This window comes from Petaurus breviceps, unplaced genomic scaffold, assembly GCF_028583685.1.
Source record: "Petaurus breviceps papuanus isolate PSGF00001 unplaced genomic scaffold, PetGlider_PUasm1.0 140, whole genome shotgun sequence".
In the NCBI taxonomy this organism is placed as follows: Eukaryota; Metazoa; Chordata; class Mammalia; order Diprotodontia; family Petauridae; genus Petaurus; species Petaurus breviceps.
The window spans coordinates 16,141,431-16,162,949 of record NW_027185698.1 but is presented as its reverse complement, the minus strand read 5'-3'; the positions used below and the strand labels follow the sequence as shown (position 1 = coordinate 16,162,949).

Sequence of the window (21,519 nt, the reverse complement as noted above, 5' to 3'; positions counted from 1 at the left end):
TCTGTGCCACCTAGCCACCCCTTAGATGATTCACTTTTTTTTTTTTTTTTTTTTTTCAATCGGGGTTAAGTAACTTGTTCAAGGTTATACGGCCCGTTATTTTTGGGTGTGGTGCTAGGGTCTGAGCCCGGGATTCCCCTCTCCCGGTCTTTCCCACCCTGGGGCCCGCGCTCTTTCTTTCTGTGCCCCCCCGCCCCCCCCCCCCCGCCTCCGATGATTCACTTTTAAAGAGATATTTTCAGCTAGCTTAACCTCTTTCTTATCTGCTTGAAAACTGTGATATTCCACAGGAATTTTCCTATGGAGTCAAAAAGCTTTTTTTTTTTTTTATTACTTTCAGATTTTCTACTCAACTACTGAGTTATCAACACACAAAATAGCACGAGTCATTTGGGAAGACAAGCACAAAAGACAGGGTTAAAACCAGAGGTTTACCATGGTCTTGAAGCTACCAACATGTCCCTTTCCTCACAGCTCAAGGGCAAGTCAAGTACTGAGCTTTGAGGAGTGGGAGTGTTTGGCTCTTTCCAGCTTGCTACTTGAAGTGGGGTGGAGAATGTGATGGTCCTGGCTTCTAATTATAGGCCCTTTTCCCTTGGAAGCTGTCAGGCACTACCACCAATCAAGAGTCTTCAGGCAATGAGAGAGTGACTCCAAACTACAAAGTGTTTTGGGACACAGATCCGGATTTAGACCTTGCACAATTCAATTCATGGGTTATCATGAATTGTCAGGGAGCAGTGAATGGTGGGTATGACAAGGTAACAACACACAATGAGGAAAAATGAAGAACAACAGGAGTAAAGAATGTTTTTAGGAAATCTACAATAGAAAAGATGTACTAGTCATGGAGAGAGGACAAGGGATGGCAGGTAGAAAGCCCAGTACTGCATTGGTATTCTCATCATATCCAAAGAAAGTGAGGAAGACCCCCACACTCCTTGGGTAGACTGCTTGTGTTGAAGTTATGGGAATACAAAAAGGACCCTGGAAGGACTGCAAGGTCACAGATCTATTGGAATACACTGCAATTAAGAATCTTATTTTACCCAACAAATCTAATCTTCTCTCTGTTCAATAGAAATTGCACCACTCAAGTGAAGTTTTAAAAATAAATCCAAACGTATTCATAGATTTACTTTTAAATATGTATTCCTCTCAGGTGCTTCCCTGTGTGGATTCATAGCAAAGTATTTTTAAACACTAAGATGTTATTTGTCCATACCTCACCTGTTGGGCCAAAAACTTGAATAAGGACTGGATGACTCCAGTTCTGGTGCCTGTTGAGACTGAAGAAGAGAAGGCCCAGGAGGGATTGAAGGACTCTCAAGTGAATTATATGTGTTCTGCTCCAGAGGGAAGAATCAGAAGCAGGGGCAGAAGGTACAGATACCAATTTAGGTTTGGTATCAGGGAAAGCTTCCTAACAATTAAAGCACTGGCTGCTTTGAGAGGTGGTGAGTCTGTAAACAGAGGCTGAACAACCACTCAGTGAGTATTTTATAGTGGGGATGCCTTCATAAACAGTTTAAACTAATGTCCCTTACCATCCTCAAATTCTATGATTCTGTGAAGGTGAAATAAACTTCATAAAAAATGTGTGACTCCGATAGCTCCTGGCTTGTAACTCCAGAAATTATTAGCATTGGTGCTCTAGTGGTTAGGAAGTAATAGATAACAAGGGCCGGGAGGGGAATTACTCATAAGACGAGCTTCTAGGTCTAGAAATCTCATAGACTTGGAAGTCGTCTGTTTTTAAAAGATTTTTTAAAATTTCTTTTAAATAATTAAAATTCTGAACCTAAATGAATGCATGAATCAGTCTTTGCTTTGAAAGAACTAGGCATTCAGCAGCAAGAGGGAAGGCAATTTAAAATTTTTAATTCCAAGACAAAACTGCTAGTTTCACACATTCTTTGAAGTCTGAATTTCCAATCATGGCACAAAACCAACACCATGATTGCTTTGGTGTCATCGTGAAACTGACAATTTTAAAATCAATTTAATGAAACTGTTAATTTCGTCCATCTGGTTTAACATATGCACTTTCTCTAGCTGGGCTGTAACTAAAAAACATGCCTCATTTATGGAGATTAATGGGGTAGGGAAGGAACCAAAAAGGATCCATGTTCTTTCTCCTACAGTATCAGAAGCCAAGAAAACAAAATCCCCCATCATCATGACTTAACCCTTGACAGTTGCAGAGTGGCCTGACTTCCTCTCACAATAATCACACCAGGGAGATCATGGACACATTCTCCATTTGAAGAGGAGAAAGCTGAGCAAGAGAGAACTTAGCTCCTTGCCTCAGGGTCACAGAACAGCAGAGGCTGAACCAGTCAGAAATCAGGAACAAGAACAGGAAACCAAATTGACTGTGTGTCAGAGGAAAGAAAATATAAAGAGGAAAGATGTTTTTAGTTCAATACTCCAAACGGGCATTTCAAGTAATGGAGATGATTTTGTTCTTTATTTTTTTATTTTTTTTTAAGCAATTGGGGTTAAGTAACTTGCTCCTGTCTTGTAACTCCAGAAATTATTAGCATTGGTGCTCTAGTGGTTAGGAAGTAATAGATAACAAGGGCCAGGAGGGGAATTACTCATAAGACAAGCTTCTAGGTCTAGAAATCTCATAGACTTGGACGTCTATTTTTTTGTGTGGATGCCAAGTATCTGAGGCTGGAACCGATCCCGGGTCTCCCGACACCGGGGCTGGCACTCTTACTCACTGTGCCACCTGGCCACCCCATGTTCTTTATTTTTAAGGAAGTAAAAGTGCAAATGTCATTTAGCCATCAAAGGATGGATTGTGTACATGTGTCTGCTGGACAAAATCAAACATTGGAAAATCAACGTAGTTGAAAAAGATTTGTCATCTATACTCTAATGTAGGTAATGGCCACTGGGCTACAACGACACAGTAAATGGTTTTATTGTCACCCTGTGAATCAGCCAAGAGTTGGCGGTTTGTAACACTGTTGTGGATTATGTATATTCTCCAAGAGGAAGCATCCAAAAAATTGAAAAGGCTCCATGGAATGAATGCTTTTACATGGAAGGTGGTCCTGGTTGGGGCAGCTAGGTGGCACAGTGAATAGAGCACTGGCCCTGGAGTCAGGAGGACTTGAATTCAAATCCAGCCTCAGACACTTGACACGTACTAGCTTTGTGACCTTGGGCAAGTCACTTATCCCCAACTGCCTCACCTCCCCACTCAAAAAAAAAAAAAGGTGGCCCTGGTGCTGAAGGTTAACCTCTCTCTGCCTCTACCTGAGTCTAGAAAAGTATCGACCTGAAGGCCTCTACCTAAAGACCATTCATTTTTTTTTTGCTTTTTTGGAGGGCAATTGGGGTTAAGTGACTTGCCCAAGGTCACATGGCTAGTATTTGTGTTAAGTGTCTGAGGCCAGATTTGAACTCAAGTCCTCCTGACTCCAAGGCCGGTGCTCTATTCGTTGCGCCACCTAACTGCCCCTCTGAAGACCATTCCAAAGACAATAAATTGTTGTTCCTTCATTTTCTTTGTTTTTTTTGCTTACCTACCAGATGTACCAGTCCTCCTTGAACACCCACACACCCTAGAAACAATAGATAGCAATGGCCCAAAGTCCCTTACAACCCATAGAAAGCATAATAAGGGACCAGAGAGAAAGCATCCTCTGTCTCAGAATTGGAGGCCACAACTTTCTTGGTTTGTGCCATTGAGTACCATCTGAGCTCCTTCACTGGCTCCCCAAATGCTGGACTCTACCACCCTGGACCCAGAACATTTGTTTGCCCTAGCCTGGACCCTTTGATTGACTAAACCTCTGCTATGTGCTAGACTTCTCTGGCTCAGCTGGACCTCTTGCCTTGATCCAATCTGGCCAGTCCTATGCCTCATTTCCTGGCATAACAGGCACATGTAAAGTTTTATGGTGCTCCTAAACTGCACTCCTAAACTTTAAATCCATGCAAAGGCCACATGCCAAGAGAGAAAAGGTAAGAAACAGAAGAGATCTATGCCACTTTGGTTGTAATTATAGAACCCACATTTATGAGCATTTAAATTGAAACCCCATTAGAGAGAGTTCAATGCGGACAAAATCTAAATGCTGATCAGGCAGTTTTGAAGGGAATCATTTTGCTGGGGCTGCCAGGCCTGACAAAGAACGGGACTTCTAGGCTGAACAATCATAATGGCCTCACCTTGAAGTGAGGGGCTTTTCTCAAGGTGCAGGAAGCTCTCTGTGTTATGGCACAATTAGGAGGTTGTCAAAAAATTAGAGGCAGTTACATGGTTCAGTGGGTAGATCACTGGGTCTAGAGTCAGGGGGATCTGAGTTCAAATCCTGTCTCAGACACTTACTAGCTGTGTGACCCTGGACAAGTCACTGAACCTCTTAATCCATTGAAGAGGGAAATGGCAAGCCACTCCAGTATCTTTGCCAAGATGCATGATCCACAGGGTCACAAAGAGTCAGACATGAACTCAGCAACAAAAAATCTGAAGCCTAGTTACTTGCCAAATTCCTTGACTTATCTATCCATTATCAAGGGTGTGGCTGACTTATTTAAAATTAAGCCAAATGATATTCTCTCCACAATTTTAGATACTGATGATGGAGATACAATTGTGGATGTGCTCATAGGGATATTGTCTAGGTCGTAAAGATACAGTGTAACAACTGAACCTGGGATTTCATCAGTATATGTGAACTCCAGGAGGAAGAGACACTCTCTTCCAATGTTGGCTGGGACCTTCTCTACAACTTATAAATTTAGAGAGTTGCCTGGGACATTGAGAGGTTAAGTGACTTGTCCAGGGCACCAAGTCAGTATTTGTTATGTGCCAGAGGCAGGACTTGAACCCAGAATTCTAACCACAATGCCATGCTAAGATTATATAGGTATATATACACACATGTGTATGTATACAAAAGCTCTGCTTTTAGATAACAGAGCCTATGCTTTTGTGACTATGTGTATGTGTGTGTAAATATATACAAAGAAGCCTTCCCTAACGCCCCTTAATTCCAGTACCTTCTCTATTTTAATTATTTCCTACTTATCTGGTATATAGCTTGCTCTGTATATACTTGTTTGCACGTTGTCTCCCCCATTAGATTGTAAGTTCCTTGAGGGCAGGATCTGTCTTTTACCTCTTTTTGGTCCCCAGTGCTTAGCACAATGCTTTAAGGATAATAGGAGCTTACTACATGTTGACTGAATTAAACATGTACATAAATGTACACAATATAGGTATGTATGTGCTTATATACACATATATATGTATGTGCATATACACACACATACATACATAGTCATAAAGTCCCAGGATCTATTAACTAAAAGTAGGGCTGTGCCTTGCAAGGCTCTCTTAGCTTTAAAGACTTCAGAGAATCTCAGACTCTCTTAGCTGGATGAGACTGCAGAGGTCATCTAGCCCAGCCCGAGGCTGAGCAAGAATCTGCCCTACAACATAGCTAACAAGTGGCCACCGAGCTTTTATTTGAATACTTCCAGTCATAGGGAAGCCATGATATGACACCCACCTGTCCATTCTACTCTGAGGCAGCTGTCATGAAAGAATACCTTCTCAAATCTAAGTTTGTCTCTTTGTAACCTCTACCCCTCTTTCCTCCCAACTCTGCTGTTGGAAATGACTTCACAAATTCCTGTGGTGATCCGTTCAGTGATTCCAACTTTATGTCAAGAGGTTTTCTCGATGTCTAGCCTAAATCCCTTGTGTCACAGTCTAAGCTTTTGTTTTATTCCTCTATATAAAAGTCCACTTGAAAGACTGAAAGCTGAAACATTAAATTCCTCTCAAAGTTGTCCTTTACAGAGAGCAGGATTTGGACTTTCCAGCTCACGTCCCACTTTCCATCTGCGGCTTTGCTAGGTTTAACCGTCACAGAACAAGATACCCCTGAATTGGGTCCCCTCTGGTGTCCTTCTCTCCCACTCCCACCTTTCTAGTTTCCCTTGGTATATTGTCCTTCCCCATTAGATTATAAGTTCCTTGAGGGCAGACAGTGCCAATTTTCTTTTCTTATTTGTATTTCTGGTGCTTAACCCAGTGCCTGGCACATAGAAAACTCTTAAATATTTATTGAATTGATAAAGTATGAACTCCTTGGATTAGATTCTTTTTAAAGCCTGTTATTCCTCCTTCCCGCTTCAATGACTAAAACAAGCAGTTCCAAACATTACACATCTGACAGAATTTTCACATGCTTTCATCATATCCAATGGTGGTAATTGGACGGAAGCTGCATCTATCTCTATGCACCTATTTATTCACCATTTGTCTCCTTCATTAGGATGTGAGCTCCTTAGAGAAGGGACTGTTTTTACCTTTCTCTGAATCTCCAGTGTTCAAGCATGGCACCTGGTACAGAGTAAATAATAAATGCCTGTTGACTGACTTAAAAAAAAAACCCTATGTAAACTGAAAGGTGTTAATGCAAGCTACTGACATGAAGCGGATGAATTCCAAACAAGGAAAGGATTATAAAAACAACCCAAACACAATCTCTTGTCAGCTACAGTCAGCCAATGATCAATTTTACCTAGTGAGATTCAGAAGCTATGCTAGGTACTTAGGACAGATTGAGGTCAGAAGGAAGGGAGGGAGCAGGCGGACCGTCACACCAATTTGATTTCTGTTCTTTCCACAGGAAACTGGGGTAAAAATACTTTAAAACCTAAACTTATTTATTAGAAACTATAAAATGAGATTTACATGCCGTTTATTCCTTCTGCTTACATAACTAAGCATATCTCAGGCATGCCAACCTCTCTGGCTGTGCTAATATGAGGACTCTCCAGCTTCAGCCAATGGAATGCCCCAGGTAAAGTATGACTTGTCTCTGAAGAAGGTGTATCTTCTTTTTTGGAAGGGAGAGGGAGGACAACTGTAGCTGGGACAGGGAAGGACTACTGGAAGGATAGCTCCCCAACCAGTGCTTCTCATTCGGCAGTTCTTCTGCCCCAGGGGAATGACTAAGAAGGAATATAGGTCTGTGTGTGTCTGTGGGAGGCAAGGCTTGGTGGAGAAAGGGGAGATCTAGCATTTACAGCAGCACCTAGTGGGCTGCTTCTTAGCACGGATCTAAGCAGAGCTGATGTCAGAGGAGGCCTGAGGGGTAAGTGAAACGACAAGCCCCAGTTTCTCCACACCCTCTCATTCAAAGGATGCAAGCCTGGGATGTTAAAGGGCTCCAATGGGACACATCCAATGCACAGGGATCTGTGAGTTGGGTAGCAGATGCTACCTATTTTTGATGTTCAAATATGAATCTCTTCAAGGAGCCCAAAATCCCAGTTTATACTCATCTTTAGTTGGCAGACCCCAGGCACTAACAAAATAATGATGTCAGAGCTCCTGACATTTGGGCAAAAATTTAAATTTAGATTAAAAGAAGTCTTACTGAAGTGGAAAATGAAACATGAAAGGATGCCAATTAGTATCACTTGCTGGGGTTTTTAAAAAAAAGATTTTAAGTTTTTTGAAATAGTGGAAACTAACACTGATTTCTTTTTGAACCTTTTGTAAGTAATACAATCTTATGTAAATATGGTCAGAAGCCTAATTATAGAATCTTAGAGCTGGAAGAAACCTTAGTCCATCTAGTTCAATGTCCCATCCAATGTAGGATTGATTCTTTTCTTTAAGATTTCCAACAGATGGGTACCCATCTGTCCTAGTGAAAGCCCCATCTTCCAGCAATACAGAGTCCACTGTATCATAAGGTATCCCATTATATTTTGGTTGTTAGGAAATCTTTTCTTATGTCTGAAACATGTCTCCCATTAACATCTACCTAGTTTTGGCCTCAGGAACAACACAGAACAATGTTACTCCTACTTCTACTTTAGGACAGTCCCAAAATTTTAGAGGATCATATATTTTGAGCTAGAAGGAACGATAGTGGTAAGCTAGTCCAACCCTCATTTTACACACTGGTATACTGATGTCAGAGAAATTAAGTGGTTTGCCTAATATGATGGGAGTTGTAAATGGCTGAGCTGGGCTTCTTGACCCCAAAACCAGCACGTTTTCCCACTCTACTACATTGCTTCTTGATGTGATAATAACTATCATGCTTTTTCCTTAGCCTTCTTTTCCATAGGCTAATGTTTACCTGTTCCTTCAATCCTCTAGATAGTCTATGACTAGCAAACCTCTTATCTTTCTAGTTATAACTATCTACTTAATACAAAAAATCGAGTCATTGGATACCTAAGGAAATGACATCAGCCTGTGGAAAGCATCCTTAGAGATTTCTGGGTTGAGAATGACTTAAATTACAATTTAAATTAAAGACTGTCTAGGTGATTTCTAAATTTAGGGCCCAGTTTTGAGCCATGATTATATATATGTGTATATATATATATATAAATAGTATCACTCCCAGATTTACTGAGAGCTACGAGGCCAGAATTTAACTCTGAAAATACTCTAGGATACTCTAGTTAAAGGAAACACTTAGGGGCGGTCAGGTAGCACAGCAAGTAAGAGCACCGGCGCCAGAGTTGGGATGACCTGGGGATCGAATCCAGGCTTAGACACTTAGCATCCACCCAGAAACACCTGGCCGTGTAACCTTGAGCAAGTTACTTAACCCCAATTGCTTTAAAAAAAAAAAAAAGGAAACACTTAGAGACACAAGCCAGCAAAGACAACATGCTGAAATATCCCCAAACAGGAGCTTTCCAAACCAGTTTCCAAAAAGCCAAGACAAAGACTCAATTACCAGACAATAAATCTTTTTCCTGCAAAACCTGGAACAAATTGAAGAATCTGTCCTTCAGTTCTTTTCCCCAAGGAAAGGCACGACACGTTGACAATCTTCCATACCTAGCATTAAGGTCTAAATAGTAGTCCTTGTGGTTACCTAGAGAAAATGAGAAATGTTAGGAGTTATAATAATAGCTTACTTCAAAATAGTATTTGTGGAGGAACTATTTGTGGTGACATACATTATCTCACTGATCCCCACAACAACCTTGTGACAGAAGTGGGGTAGGAACAAACTATTATCCCCAATTTATAACGGAGGAAACAGCTCAGAGAGGCTGAGTGATTTGCCCAAGGTCGCAGAGCAAATAGATGGCAGAGCCAGAACTTGAAGCAGGTCTTCTGACTCCAAGTCAAGTGCTTTTTTTAATCACACTAATCCACCTTCCTGCTGTATGTATGTGTGTCGAGAAAGGACATTTCTCCCCTCTCTAAGACCCTTCCTTGACAAGGCAAACTTGAAATGAAATCTGGGAGCTAACTTAAGAGGTAGAAAGGCATCTGAGTCTATGTAAACTGCTGATGTTTGACTATTTGAGGAGAAGGGAATTGGAAAGGGTGCCCTTTGTCACTGGGTCACATCTTTGTAGCCAAGCCAAGGGAAAGTGATCCGGAGCTACTCATGCCTGCTAAGTGGTTTTGCAAAATGAACAACTGGTCCCCTCTAGGACCAAAGAGGTAAATATCTGTTCTCTCATTGGCAGCTTTGTCTGAGGAGCAAAGCAAGGAGAGTTTGAGGAAGGCAAAATCCTCAAGGGCGGTTCCAGAGATCTCCTGGTGTCACTACTCCTCCCTGAGAAGTCTCCTCATAGAGCAGATTCGATGACAAAATGAGGTGCTAACAGAATAATTTCCCTAAAATTATATTTTTAAAATCCCATACATTTCTTTCTGCTTCAGAATATCTCCGCTCCCCCATATTCACTCTCTCCTCTTTTGACAGTATCATATTTTTGGCTTATTTTGTTGTGAGAGCAGCAGTTTGGGATCCATATTGCCTATTCCTGAATTGAATTTCCAAAAGTACTGCCTTTTCACACTCATATAACCTATCTCTGATCTCCAACTTGGAACATTTGATGCAAAACCCATTTGACTGGCATTTGTGCAAAATTTGCCCCTCAATCTAATGGCAATCGAAGAGTTCAGCTACAAGGGTATATAGGGAGCTGTGTGGGCAGGAATGAATATGTAATTTGCTGCAGCTAACAGTAAATATCCCCTAGGAATTTCCTGTTCCAGAAGAAATGCATGTGACTAATTCTAGCATCACTGCATCAGACAGGGAGTCCTATGGCACTGGAAGTAGTTAGTGAGCTCTCAACCTCCAGTTAGAACACCAGAGGACCAATTGATTATCCAATTCCATTCAATCCAATCCAATTGAATCCAATTTAATCTAATCCAATCCAATCCAACCCAATCCCCAAAGCATTTATTAAACTCTTACAAAATAGAAGGCAAAAATACAAGACACTGGAAACACAAAGACAAAATGAAAAACAGCATATACCAGTCCTCAAAGAGCAAACATTCTATTACAGATGTAGGAGAGAGTGAGAATGCATATAAAATACTGAGAAAAGTAGATACATGATAATATAGGGAGGAGAGAGAGGATGCTAGCAATTCAAGGAATTCAGGGATGGCTTCCCACTGGAGATAGGATGAGCTAAGCCTTAAAGGACGCAAAAACTCCTGGCAGAGGAGGCCAAAAAGACAGGAAAGAGAGTGTTGAATTGGGCAATGGCAAACAGGCCAATTCATTTTCTTTTTCCTATTTGTCAAATCTTTATTGGGTAAGTGGGAAAGATTGGTAATGTCCAGTGTAGTCCTTCTTGGCAGCACCCTTCCTCATGGCAGCTAGGACATCTCTGAGCTCCTCTCTCTTCCTCTTGGCTCAGATGTGAGTTTGCACCCTTTTTTGGATGAACTTAAGGGCTCGCTTATCCTTGGAGACTTTTGACAGTTCTATGGCCTGCCTTTCATAAGGGGCAAATCCACATACCTCCCGGATCATATCTCTCACAGACTTTGTGTGTTTGGTCAAGCACCCACGGCAGCAGCAGTGTCGTGGCTTTGAAATGTTTTTGGTGATTTTGTGGTCCTTGTTGAGGCCCACAGCCATGGGGTACCGGATGGCCATGGCTGTGGCACTACTGTAGCCCAAATGGCAGCCACAGCAGAAGAGAGGAGAGAGCATTTAGGCCAATTCATTTGAAACAGAGAAGGGAGTGGTGTGCAGTGAGCCTGGGAGAACTGGCTGGAGCTAGGGCTTCAGCTACCAAACTGAAAAGCGTGTATTTTATCCTCAAGGCCATCAAAAGCCTTTGGAGTTTCTTTAGCAGGGGTGACATGGTCAGATTGTGCTTTAGGAAGATTATTTTGTGAACTGTGTGGAGAATTGATTACAGAAGTCAAAGGATTGGAAATTAAGAGTGTAATTAGGAGGCTGTTGGAATAGTCTAGGCAAGAGATGATGAGAGACTGGTGACCACATGAGAGGAGAGAAGATGGATGGGAGAGATATGGAAGTAGAATGGATAAGATTTATAAACTGATTGGATATGATTGTTTGAGGGAGGGGAAAGATCTGACCGTGACTTTAAGGGTGCAAACCTGCTTGAATAAAAGAATGATGCTCTCAAAAAGAAATAGAGACGTTTGGAGGAAGGGTAGATGATGACTATAGCCTAGTAATATAATAATATAAATTTCTTGCTGAATAGCTGTCAAGAGATCTGTACAATTTAATTGTAATTTGTTCTTTCTATTAAAAATCACAAACTTTTTTCAAGTAGAAATCCATTTCAAGGATTAAAAAAAAAAACAAAAGCAAAAATACATAACAACAAACCCATTATATAGTATTTATAAAGGCAAACAATACACAAATCTTAATGGTCTTAGGTAAAAATGCACAAATGAAGGAAAAATATCTAGTAATTATTTTTTTCTTCAATTAATCCTTATTTTCTAAACTGCTAAGTCTTCTGATTGGGAATAAAACAACATAGTAGATTAAATCTCTGCCTCTAGATTGGAATTTCATATGGTTAAAGCCACAGGACACTTTTATGTTCCTCTTTGCCATGACTTTTTTATATTTCCTTGCTAAGTTTTGCTAAGTACCCAACTCCAGATTTTGGAAAACTTTTTTTTTTAAACTTACATCAGGTCATTGTTGCACCTCTCAACTGGGGTCCATTTTGAGTCCACTTTGAAGTTTAATATAAAAGAAAGCACAAGAGCATGTGCTTAAGACTACTGTCCCAGCACTGAATACTTACACATTCTTGGATTGTCTTCACCTTGTTGTATGATGTTTGCATATAGAGACACGATTTCTTTAATCTCGTCACACCTTTCATAGTATAACTCAATCTGATCAGCAAGTTGTATTTTGAAGAGAGGATTAAAGATCTAGAGAAAAGCAAGTGCAAAGACTGAGTGCCAAGGCCTCTAGACCCAGGAGATCCCAAAGAGCCCACCTGACTTGGGCACCTCTTCTGAACATGCACCTTCTGCTTGAGTTTTTCAGAATAAGGCACTTTGCAAAATCAAAGTCACTGCTTTTCCCCTTCTTCTCTCTCAGCCTAAACTCTCTCCCATCTGTAGAGTCTCTATTTTTCTCCCATCTGGGACTTGAATTTTAGGGTGCCAGTCACCCTACTGCAGAATTAACTGTAAAAGAAGCAATGAAAAAAAGAGACTTTCCTATCAAGGGACTGCTAATACAAACAGGAGGCTTCTGGTCTTTGGGAACTAGAGGAAGAAAGTCATGGTAAAGGAAGGCAACAGCAACTAGGGCTCCCCCATGGGAAAATCAAGGTCTGCATAGTAATAATAACTAACATGACATGGAATCCTTTCAAGTTGGTGGAGGTCTTGATGCATATTACCTCATCTGACACTTAGAGGTGGTGCAGTGGATACAGCATGGGACTTTGAGTCAGGAAGACCTAAAGTCAAACCTAGGCTTAGATACTTACTAGCTAGCTGTGTGATGCTGGGCAAGTCACTCAGCCTCAGTTTTCCCATATATAAAATAGGAGATAGTAATAATAGCATCTATCTCCCAGGGGATTTTGTTGTGAGGATTAAATGAGACAATATGTAAAGCTCTTTGCAAACCTTTGTGTGTCTAACATTAGTTATTATTATTACACATAAGGCAACTGGGAATCAGAGAGATTAAGAAATTTTCCCAGGGTCATAAATTCGTAAATACCAGAGTTAGGATTTAAACCTAGAACTTCCAGACTCCAAGTCCATCACTCAATCAGCTATGCCATATGTATTTCTCCCATCCCACTTGGTTGTAGGCAGGAGTTAGAGTCATTAAAACTACAGTCCAGATAATTGGGCCAGTTCAAGCAGCATTTCCTCATGGGAGATTCTGCCTCTCTTGAGCATCATGTTACATAGGCCATGTTACACATGGCACCTAGTACCTATAGTGCCAAAGTTTAAACTCATCAGCTGTTCAGACAACCTCTAGATAAAGTCTGTATGTTACTCCCAAAACCATCCACTGTGGCTGTCAATACAAAAATTCTCCAAATTACATACACCTAACTTACTGACATATCTTGCAGAGAGCCCTGAATGCCAAAATGAAGAGTCTGGGCTTTATTTGGTTGGCAAGATACTTGACATATCTCACAGACAAATGACGACCAGGGTGGACATAAGAAGACCTATTTCCTCCTGGCAGCTATTATTTGGGATTTCCATCATCCTCACTGCTTCAAAACCCATATTGCTAGCTTCCTCCCTTCCCCTCCCCCTGCCAAGCCCTACCTTTAGTTTCTGATTCGTATTTAACTGAGTTGCTACTCCCTTCACACCACAAGCATTTAGTCTAGTTCAGGACCTATGAGGAGAAGGTAAGAAACATAGGGTTCCTTGCTTCCTACCCACTCCTTCCCCAAATGTTGCTTCCCAAGTCCCAGAGCTAGTCTCAGACCAAATCGGGTTCTATGATGAAATGCTCAGGAGACCCATTAGGTTGAAGTAGTCCTCTGAAATGTAAAGAGGTATTACTTTGGTCCTATGTACACTCAAATAATTGCCATTAATTATCATCTAAATGCATCTTTATTTTTCTCTTTTGTGTAAAGGGAAAAAAGGAGAAGGGAATATAGGAAGGACTACATTTTTTTCTCTGTCCTTTCTAGCAGTTCAATTTAATTCATCAAACATTTATTAGACACCTTCCACATGCAAAAAGTTACACATGATCACACGCAGAAATCCCTGTCCTAGGTACTAAGAAAAATGAAGATAGGGAAAAAGGTACGCATACAAAAAATATAAAATAAAACATGATAAATGCAAAAATTCTATATAAGATCCAAGGAAGGAAAGATCATGTTTGACTGGGGAAATCAAAGGAGTTCTTGTGAAAGGGCATTTAAACTATAACAGTAAAATTTCAGCAGCTACAGATTGGGAGGGGTAGGGAGAGCAGGGCATATAGACAAAGGGAATATTCTAAGCAAAGCAAGGCATAGATGTGTACAGGGAATGATGGGTAACCTGGTTTGACTAAAGCATAGAATCAGTGGCAGAGAATAGTATGAGCACAGTGCTTGACAAATAGTAAACTCTTAATAAATGCTAGTTAACTGACTGATTTGTAAAGCTTGAAAGGAAGGTTAGTGCCATATTGTGGAGAGCATGAATGCCAAGGCAAAGAGTCTGGGTTTTATTTGGTAAAGCAAAAGAAAGGCACTAACTGGTTTTGGGCAGAAGAGTGACAAGACATATGTATAAGAAAGACTAATCTGGTAATGATATGAGATGGATTGAAGGGAAGAAGAGAATGGAAGGAGGGAGATTAATAGGAATCTCTCAAAATATTCCAAATAGGTGGTAATAAAGGTATATACTAGGGTAGAGGCAGAAATGAGGAGATAGAAAGTTACATATGTAGAATCAATAAGTTTGTTTAGATGTACAAGGTGAGAAAAGGGCAAAAAAGTTAACATAGGGATTTAGAGTATGGATAACTAGGTGAGTGGCTCTGCCACTGACAGAAATAGGGAAAACTCTTAGGAAAACCTCCAAAACCTTATGCTCTGGCATAAGGGAAAAGCTGTGAGATTTTATTCTGTTTTACAGAGGATCAGGGATGACTAGAAACTGTGGATAGAAGCAATAGGTAATGACAGAGAAAAGGAAAATATGATTAATCCCTGGGGCCCATGGAAAAGAAAAAAGTGAGTGTAGAAAAAAATGGACTGGACAATATACCATATGTTAGGTAACAAAATTCATTATACAGTCATTTCATTGCCAGGACCTTAGCCAAAAGATTTCATGAAAAGGACAAAAAGATCCTCCTTTACAAAAATATGTCTGTTGTATTTGTTATAGGGGAAAAAAAGAAAACCTAGAAACAATCTCTATATTTAGATTGAAAATGGCTAAACAAATGATAGTATATTAACACAACAGAATATTATAGCATTATAAAAGAAGATAAATATGAAGTCTATCAGGAAGGATGGAAAGGCTTGTAAGGAAGAATGCTAAGTGAGAGCGGTAGAACCAAAACAGCATGCATAGACAATGGCTATATAAAAACAAGAAAAAGAAATTAAAGGTGATCAAGGTCTGGATGAATTGTGAAGGGGACAAAAATTAAATGTATTTGGTTTGTTTAATTTGTTTGACTCTTTTTTGTTATAATTTTTATGATTTCATTATGATTTTGTTTCTTACTCTTTGCATTTATTTTATTATTTGTTTTTGTTGATGGTCCAAACTGGACACTTCACTGGTGTGAAATTAAATTCCAGCATGGCTTCCCTCGACCGCAGATTAGCAATGTGTCTGTACCTTTTAAGTTTTATGCTGTTGCCCAGGGCACTCACAGGTTAAATGACTTGCCCATGGCCCAGAACTTGAATCTAGGTGCTCCTGACTCCAAGACACTTTCCATTATGCCATTTTCCCCACCATACCATAATGTTTCTCTTTACTAGATTTATAATTTTTTTAATATTAAGAAAAGGAAAGAGATGATGGATAAAAATGACAAGTGTCCCTAGGGATGACTACAGAAGGTCTGACCCAAGATTTTCCCAGCATTTCATCTTTCAACCTCCTCATCCATCTTTCTCAACATCTAATCAGCTGGAGCTCCTACTCCTGAGCACAGAGAAGAGCTTAGAGCTTGTTCTCCCTGCCTGGAAAGTGACAGAATGAGTGGAGAAGAATTCCACATGATCTTACTCCCAAATTATAATAGGAGATGAGGTGTTTCAGGCATCTGGAATTATAACTCTGGATATAATTTCCCATAGAAATATTGTTACACATGGCAGCAAATTCTGATAGTACTGTTAATACCATATTAAATTTCAGGCATATTATGAATTAGGATTTTCTGAGTTGGTTTGGGAACCTAATCATCATACATACACACACACACATACATATATGTGTGAACATAGGTGTGTATGTATAGCTATCTATAAATGTATGTTTATGTCTATAAACACACACTCCTATAAATGCACATATAAACATTTTCTCTATGGAAAATATGTTTCAAACTCTAAATAATTGCCTTACAAATGAACTTTTAAAGCAATCCATTCTTAAATCAGCAATTTTTTTTAGCAACTTACTAAACAAAGAATTTCCCTTGCTAAAGCATCTTTTCTTAATACCTTAAATGATATCTCACAAAGACTGAACAACTTAGATTTCTTTCATTAGTTTAATCAGTGGATATGCAACATCCTGATAAAAGTCTGCTCTATCATTAAGCTAGTAGTTATTAAAACACAGAAAGCAAATTATTTCCATTTTATGAGTATTAAATGAACCAAATCTTGACAGAAATCCATTATCACACTTGCTGAAACCCTCAAAATTAATCATGCTTGATTACAGAATTATTACTCAATTTGTCTTCAGTAAATCTCTTGTTTACATTGCATTACATGTTCCTGTGTTACATTACTTGTGAATGACCATTAATTTGTCATTTAGCCTCTATACCTACCTGTTCAGTCTCCATCACTCTGAGACGATAGTATTTCACGGGACCAAAGAACCCTTCAACTCCAGGGGCATACCTGCTCCCTCCAAGAATGAAGTAGCCATCTGTGTCATTATAATAAAAATCTTCTCGAAAACTAGAAAAAGAACATATAGATTATTAAGCAGACTATGTTTTGATGGGACTTAAAACAAGAAATGCAAGTCACTTTGGTGACTTCTTTAGATTTATTCCCACATGTTCCCAAGCCTCTCCCTCTCCAAGGACAACATGAACCAGCAGATGGAGCATTAGTTAAGAAATCATTTGTTCTAAAAATCATGATGGGTGACCCCAGGGTCAACGACATGTTCTTTTTCTATTCTCTTTTCATTACCAGTAAAAGTGAAATTGCCTGATTTTACAGCACTAAGGTCAATAACAATATTAATAACAACAACATCAATAATAAAACTTTCGTGTGGAATGGGTATAGATAATGATGGGTCATCTGTGTTTGCCCTTCCTTTTGGAAAAGGACCATAGCACCAGGGAAATGATGACATGACTTGCTAGGTGAAGAGCTAGGACCAGGAAAGATGAAGCAAAAGCTGAAGGGTAGAGAAAGTATTAAAGGACAGAGAGATCATTGGGTCGGTCCACTGTCTCTATCAATAGGCAAGAAGTAAAAAAAGCAAGCAAAAATCAGCATCAGAATCTAGGGAGGCAAGATGAAGTTTAAGCTCTATGCAAATTGAATCAGTCAGGGCAATAGAAAGCAAGCAAATAAATTTGAAGGAATCAGGAACCCTAGGTGAAATCACGGCTCTGATGATAGCTATATAACTACAAGAAAATCATTTAACTTCTCAGATCCTCAGCTTCATCATTAGCAAAATAATTTATACTATTTCTCTCATAGGGTGCATTTTGCTTAAAGTGATAAACTAAAACTGGATAATAGCTTTAAGGATGGCACAATGTTTATTATTATTGCTACTAATAATAGCTAAGATTATATAGCACCCACTAAATGCCCGGTACTATGCTGAGTGCTTTAAAATTATTATTTCATTTGATCCTTACACTGACCCTGAGAGGTAGGTACTATTATTATCTGTATTTTACAAATGAGGAAACTTAGGCAAACAGAACCTAGTTGACTTACCCAGGGCCACACAACTAGTAAGTGTCTGAGGCCAGATTGGCATTGGGGACTTTCAGCTCACTACTGACTGTGCTGCCTAGGTGATATGCAATGATATTATTATCATTATACAGGCAAGCAGTCAGAAGCCAAGATCTCTGCAGGGACCAAGGACCAGAGCAAAGTAAGCAGAATGGATTTATGGTGACAGAAATAATGTTGGATTCCTGTGGTGACCCTGTGCTGCTTCAGCACAGAACCTTTCATATTCCTTCGATCACAGCAGGAACCACTCTAAGTGTGGCTACTCTGAGACTTTATGAGAGAAGTTGAGTGAACCCTCTGGGTAGAGCTAGAAGGGAAACGATGAAAACAAGGGCAGTGTCTGACACATGCAGCTATAAAGCCCAATGCGATGATGAGTGCAGACACCTGGAAATGGACTAGATAAAAAAACTAAAGGAAATTGGAAACAAACGACCCTATTTTTGTTCTTGGGACACACCTGTATGTCTCCCTACCCTTCCATCAGCACCACATATCAACAATCTCCAAATGATGAGAATTCAGTCCATTATTAAAGACTTTCCCACTCCTCTCAGAGAACAATGGGCAACCTCCATTGGTGACTTCTTCTGGCAACCCACAAGGAAAGTCATTTTAACTGGCTACAGAAGAGTTGTACAGGCTTGTTTCCTATTTGTGTCCATGTCTTTCTCTTTTCTGGCCCTCTACATTTTTCCCCTAGGAAACTCTCATTGGCTTCACAAAAGGAACCCTGTGTTCCCTGACAGAACCAAAGGACACATGGATGCATGAGGACTGGAATTCCCCAAAATGGCCTCATCCTTGCAGGTAGAAGGTATTTAAAAGATATTTGCTGAACTGAATCCTGAACTACTTCTTTTAATGGTCATGAATTTGGCTAACGTAACACCCTCGACCTTTGCAGAGTTGCGATTTCATCAGCATGGCCATCCTCTTCACCAATGCAGCTTTCAGCCCTTCTGCATGCACTAAATGGTCTTCTGCAGCTGCCCTGGCTGAAAAAATTATGGCCAACATAAACTTTCACTGAATGCCAAATTTATCTTCTTCATATGAGTTTGGCACATTAACATGCTCCTATCTGGTCATCAGGGTAATCAAATCGAAGGATATGAAAGAATTAATGAAAATTAAGAAGAAAGAGCCAAGCTCAGGTGTATGCAAACACATTTAAATTTAAAGAGTTGGTCAATTTTTTAACCTGAATTAACCCTGAACTAATTTTCACCTACCCACTAAATGGCTGTTGCTATATGAAGGTCTTAAATTACTGACTTCTACAGACTGTCACCTACAATTGATGGCTTCCTGAATCCCAGATTTGTATTTGGGGTCTCAGTTCTTCACTCTCAAGCACCTTTCAAACATTGCCTAGTGAACTTGCTCAATCTCACTTTTGTGAAAGAGCCAATAGAAATGGTCTTACTAGAAAACTGAATCCAAAGAGTATTAAGAGGCTTTTCTAGGGTCATACAAGAGCAAGCAAACCTGCAGTTTGTGATTGTCAGTTTCCTGACCAGACACTTTCTGAAAATGGAGTCCCTGGAAACACCTGAGATAGAGAGGATCCTGGGTATGCATAGATATCTAAGATTGATCTCTTCATATTTGTTGTGCTTGAAGAGAAAAGAAAGACCTTGCAGAAAAACAAAACAGGCGACTATGAAGTTTAATCAGATACATATTTTAAATAATATTGTATTCTCCCCAATTACATGTAAAAACAATTTTTAACATTCATTCATTGTTTTTTTTAAAGTTCTGAATTCCAAATTCTATCGCTCCCTCCTTTCCCTTCTCCCTCCCTCAAACAGTAAGCAATCTGATATGTTATACATGTGCAATTATGAAGTTAAACCAGATAGTGGAAATATCTGGCGGAGGGGCTGAGGAGGGGCAAAAAAGGGAGAAAGAGGAAGAGACCTTCTTAACTTTTAAGTGACACTGCCATGATTCAAATCCAATTTGATTCCAAATTCAGCATTAAGCCTTTCAGTATAAGAAATCAATGCTGTCTGACTATGATCAAAGAAGGAAAAGCAAATGAGAAGGAATAGTGAAAAGATCCTGAAGGGGATTTAGAGAAATTGAAGAAATGTATGATACTTTATGAATTGAAATTAATTAAAATGTAAATAATTATTCAGTAGCTGTAATTGATGTTTAATATTATGCTTCTAATAAAACATTTAATTAACAAGAAGAAATCAGAGTGGCCTAATGAGAATCAGGAAATGCAATAAAAACTTAAATGCTTAATTTTCATAACATGTCACAGAATCAGAGCTCCGGAGACCTAAAGAGACCATCTACTTTATTCCTTTCTTCCAAATGGTTACCTATCCTTTTCTTGAAATCTTCAGAAAAAATATCACCCATATTAGAATTTGGCTCATTGATTTTTTCTTTGGGTCTAATCTAAATATCACTTGCTGCAATTTCATTCTATTTCTTTTGGCTCTATTCTTGATCAAGACTAACTGGTTAACTGACATCCTTCATCTAGTTCAACATAGTTATTAAGTAGCTGCCTCAGCCTTCTTCTCTTCCCATGCTAAATAATACCAGTTTTTTATGCTTTCTATATAACTTTAATCCTTTAATCCAGCTATGAAAATAGCACTGTTCTATGTGCCCAGAACCTGAAAGAAATCAGTGTGAGCCTAATGGGAATCAGGAAATGTGGTAATAAACAAATAAGCTTAATATACACTGCTCATCTCCTTTCACTTTTTTTTTAATGTATTTCAAGGGGATATGTGTTTGTTTTGCATTCTAAGTTGTTCAAACATCTGTTGCAGATTGCATACACTTCCTGGGACTCTCAAAGAAATGCATAGAAGAAAGTGGTGGAGATTGTTAGGATAAGAAAAGGTAGCACTGCTAGGTGTGAATGGGGCTAACAAAGGCCATGGACCAATCGAATTTTGGCAGTCCTAATGAATTCTGAAAATGCTTTAATGGTTTTCTTTTCTCTGCATTAAACCCTCTCCACATTCTCCACAAACCTGTTAAGTTTCAATGTAATCAGAATATTTAACTAGCGCCTTCCCAATTCTGAATTTTATCAGATGACTTCAACATTTTAAACTCTTGGCTATGAGTCCCAGGATTACACACAAAACTGGAAGAAAGGAAATAATTATAAAATACAAGGCAAGAGGCCAAATTCTTTTTCTAGAACTCTTTTGGGAAAAGATTACATAAGGATGACAAACTACACCAATATTTATAACTGTATAAATTTCTAATTCAGATTAGAAACATAAATATGAAGTATGCTTCCTATTTATATAGTTCCTAACATATCAACTGTTTTCAATAAATAATATTAGAAAGATGATGTATTTTACACAATGTTTTTTCAAGAAAACAAATAATTTTAGACTATTATAAAAGAGAAGTCTAATTTACATGGACATGTGAAAAAGGAATATGGCTCTGTGGCTTGAAAGAATGGAGGTGAGAGTCTGTGGGAAGAAAGAAAAGAAGGAAGGAAAGAAAGAAAGAAAGAAAGAAAGAAAGAAAGAAAGAAAGAAAGAA

The 21,519-nt window shown here is 39.2% G+C and overlaps 1 protein-coding gene and 1 pseudogene across 1 annotated transcript in view; both read right to left on the bottom strand.

Moving 5' to 3' along the window:
- SEL1L3 (SEL1L family member 3) overlaps positions 1-21,519 on the bottom strand; it is a 128,021-nt gene that overhangs the window by 68,822 nt on the left and 37,680 nt on the right. The window contains exons 7-9 of the mRNA XM_069068930.1: positions 16,806-16,938; positions 12,076-12,208; positions 8,742-8,882 (exon numbers count right to left, since the gene is read on the bottom strand). Coding sequence (XP_068925031.1) covers positions 8,742-8,882; positions 12,076-12,208; positions 16,806-16,938 — 407 coding nt within the window. The remainder of the gene's footprint in view (positions 1-8,741; positions 8,883-12,075; positions 12,209-16,805; positions 16,939-21,519) is intronic.
- On the bottom strand, positions 10,548-10,937 carry LOC138150394 (large ribosomal subunit protein eL36-like; annotated as a pseudogene).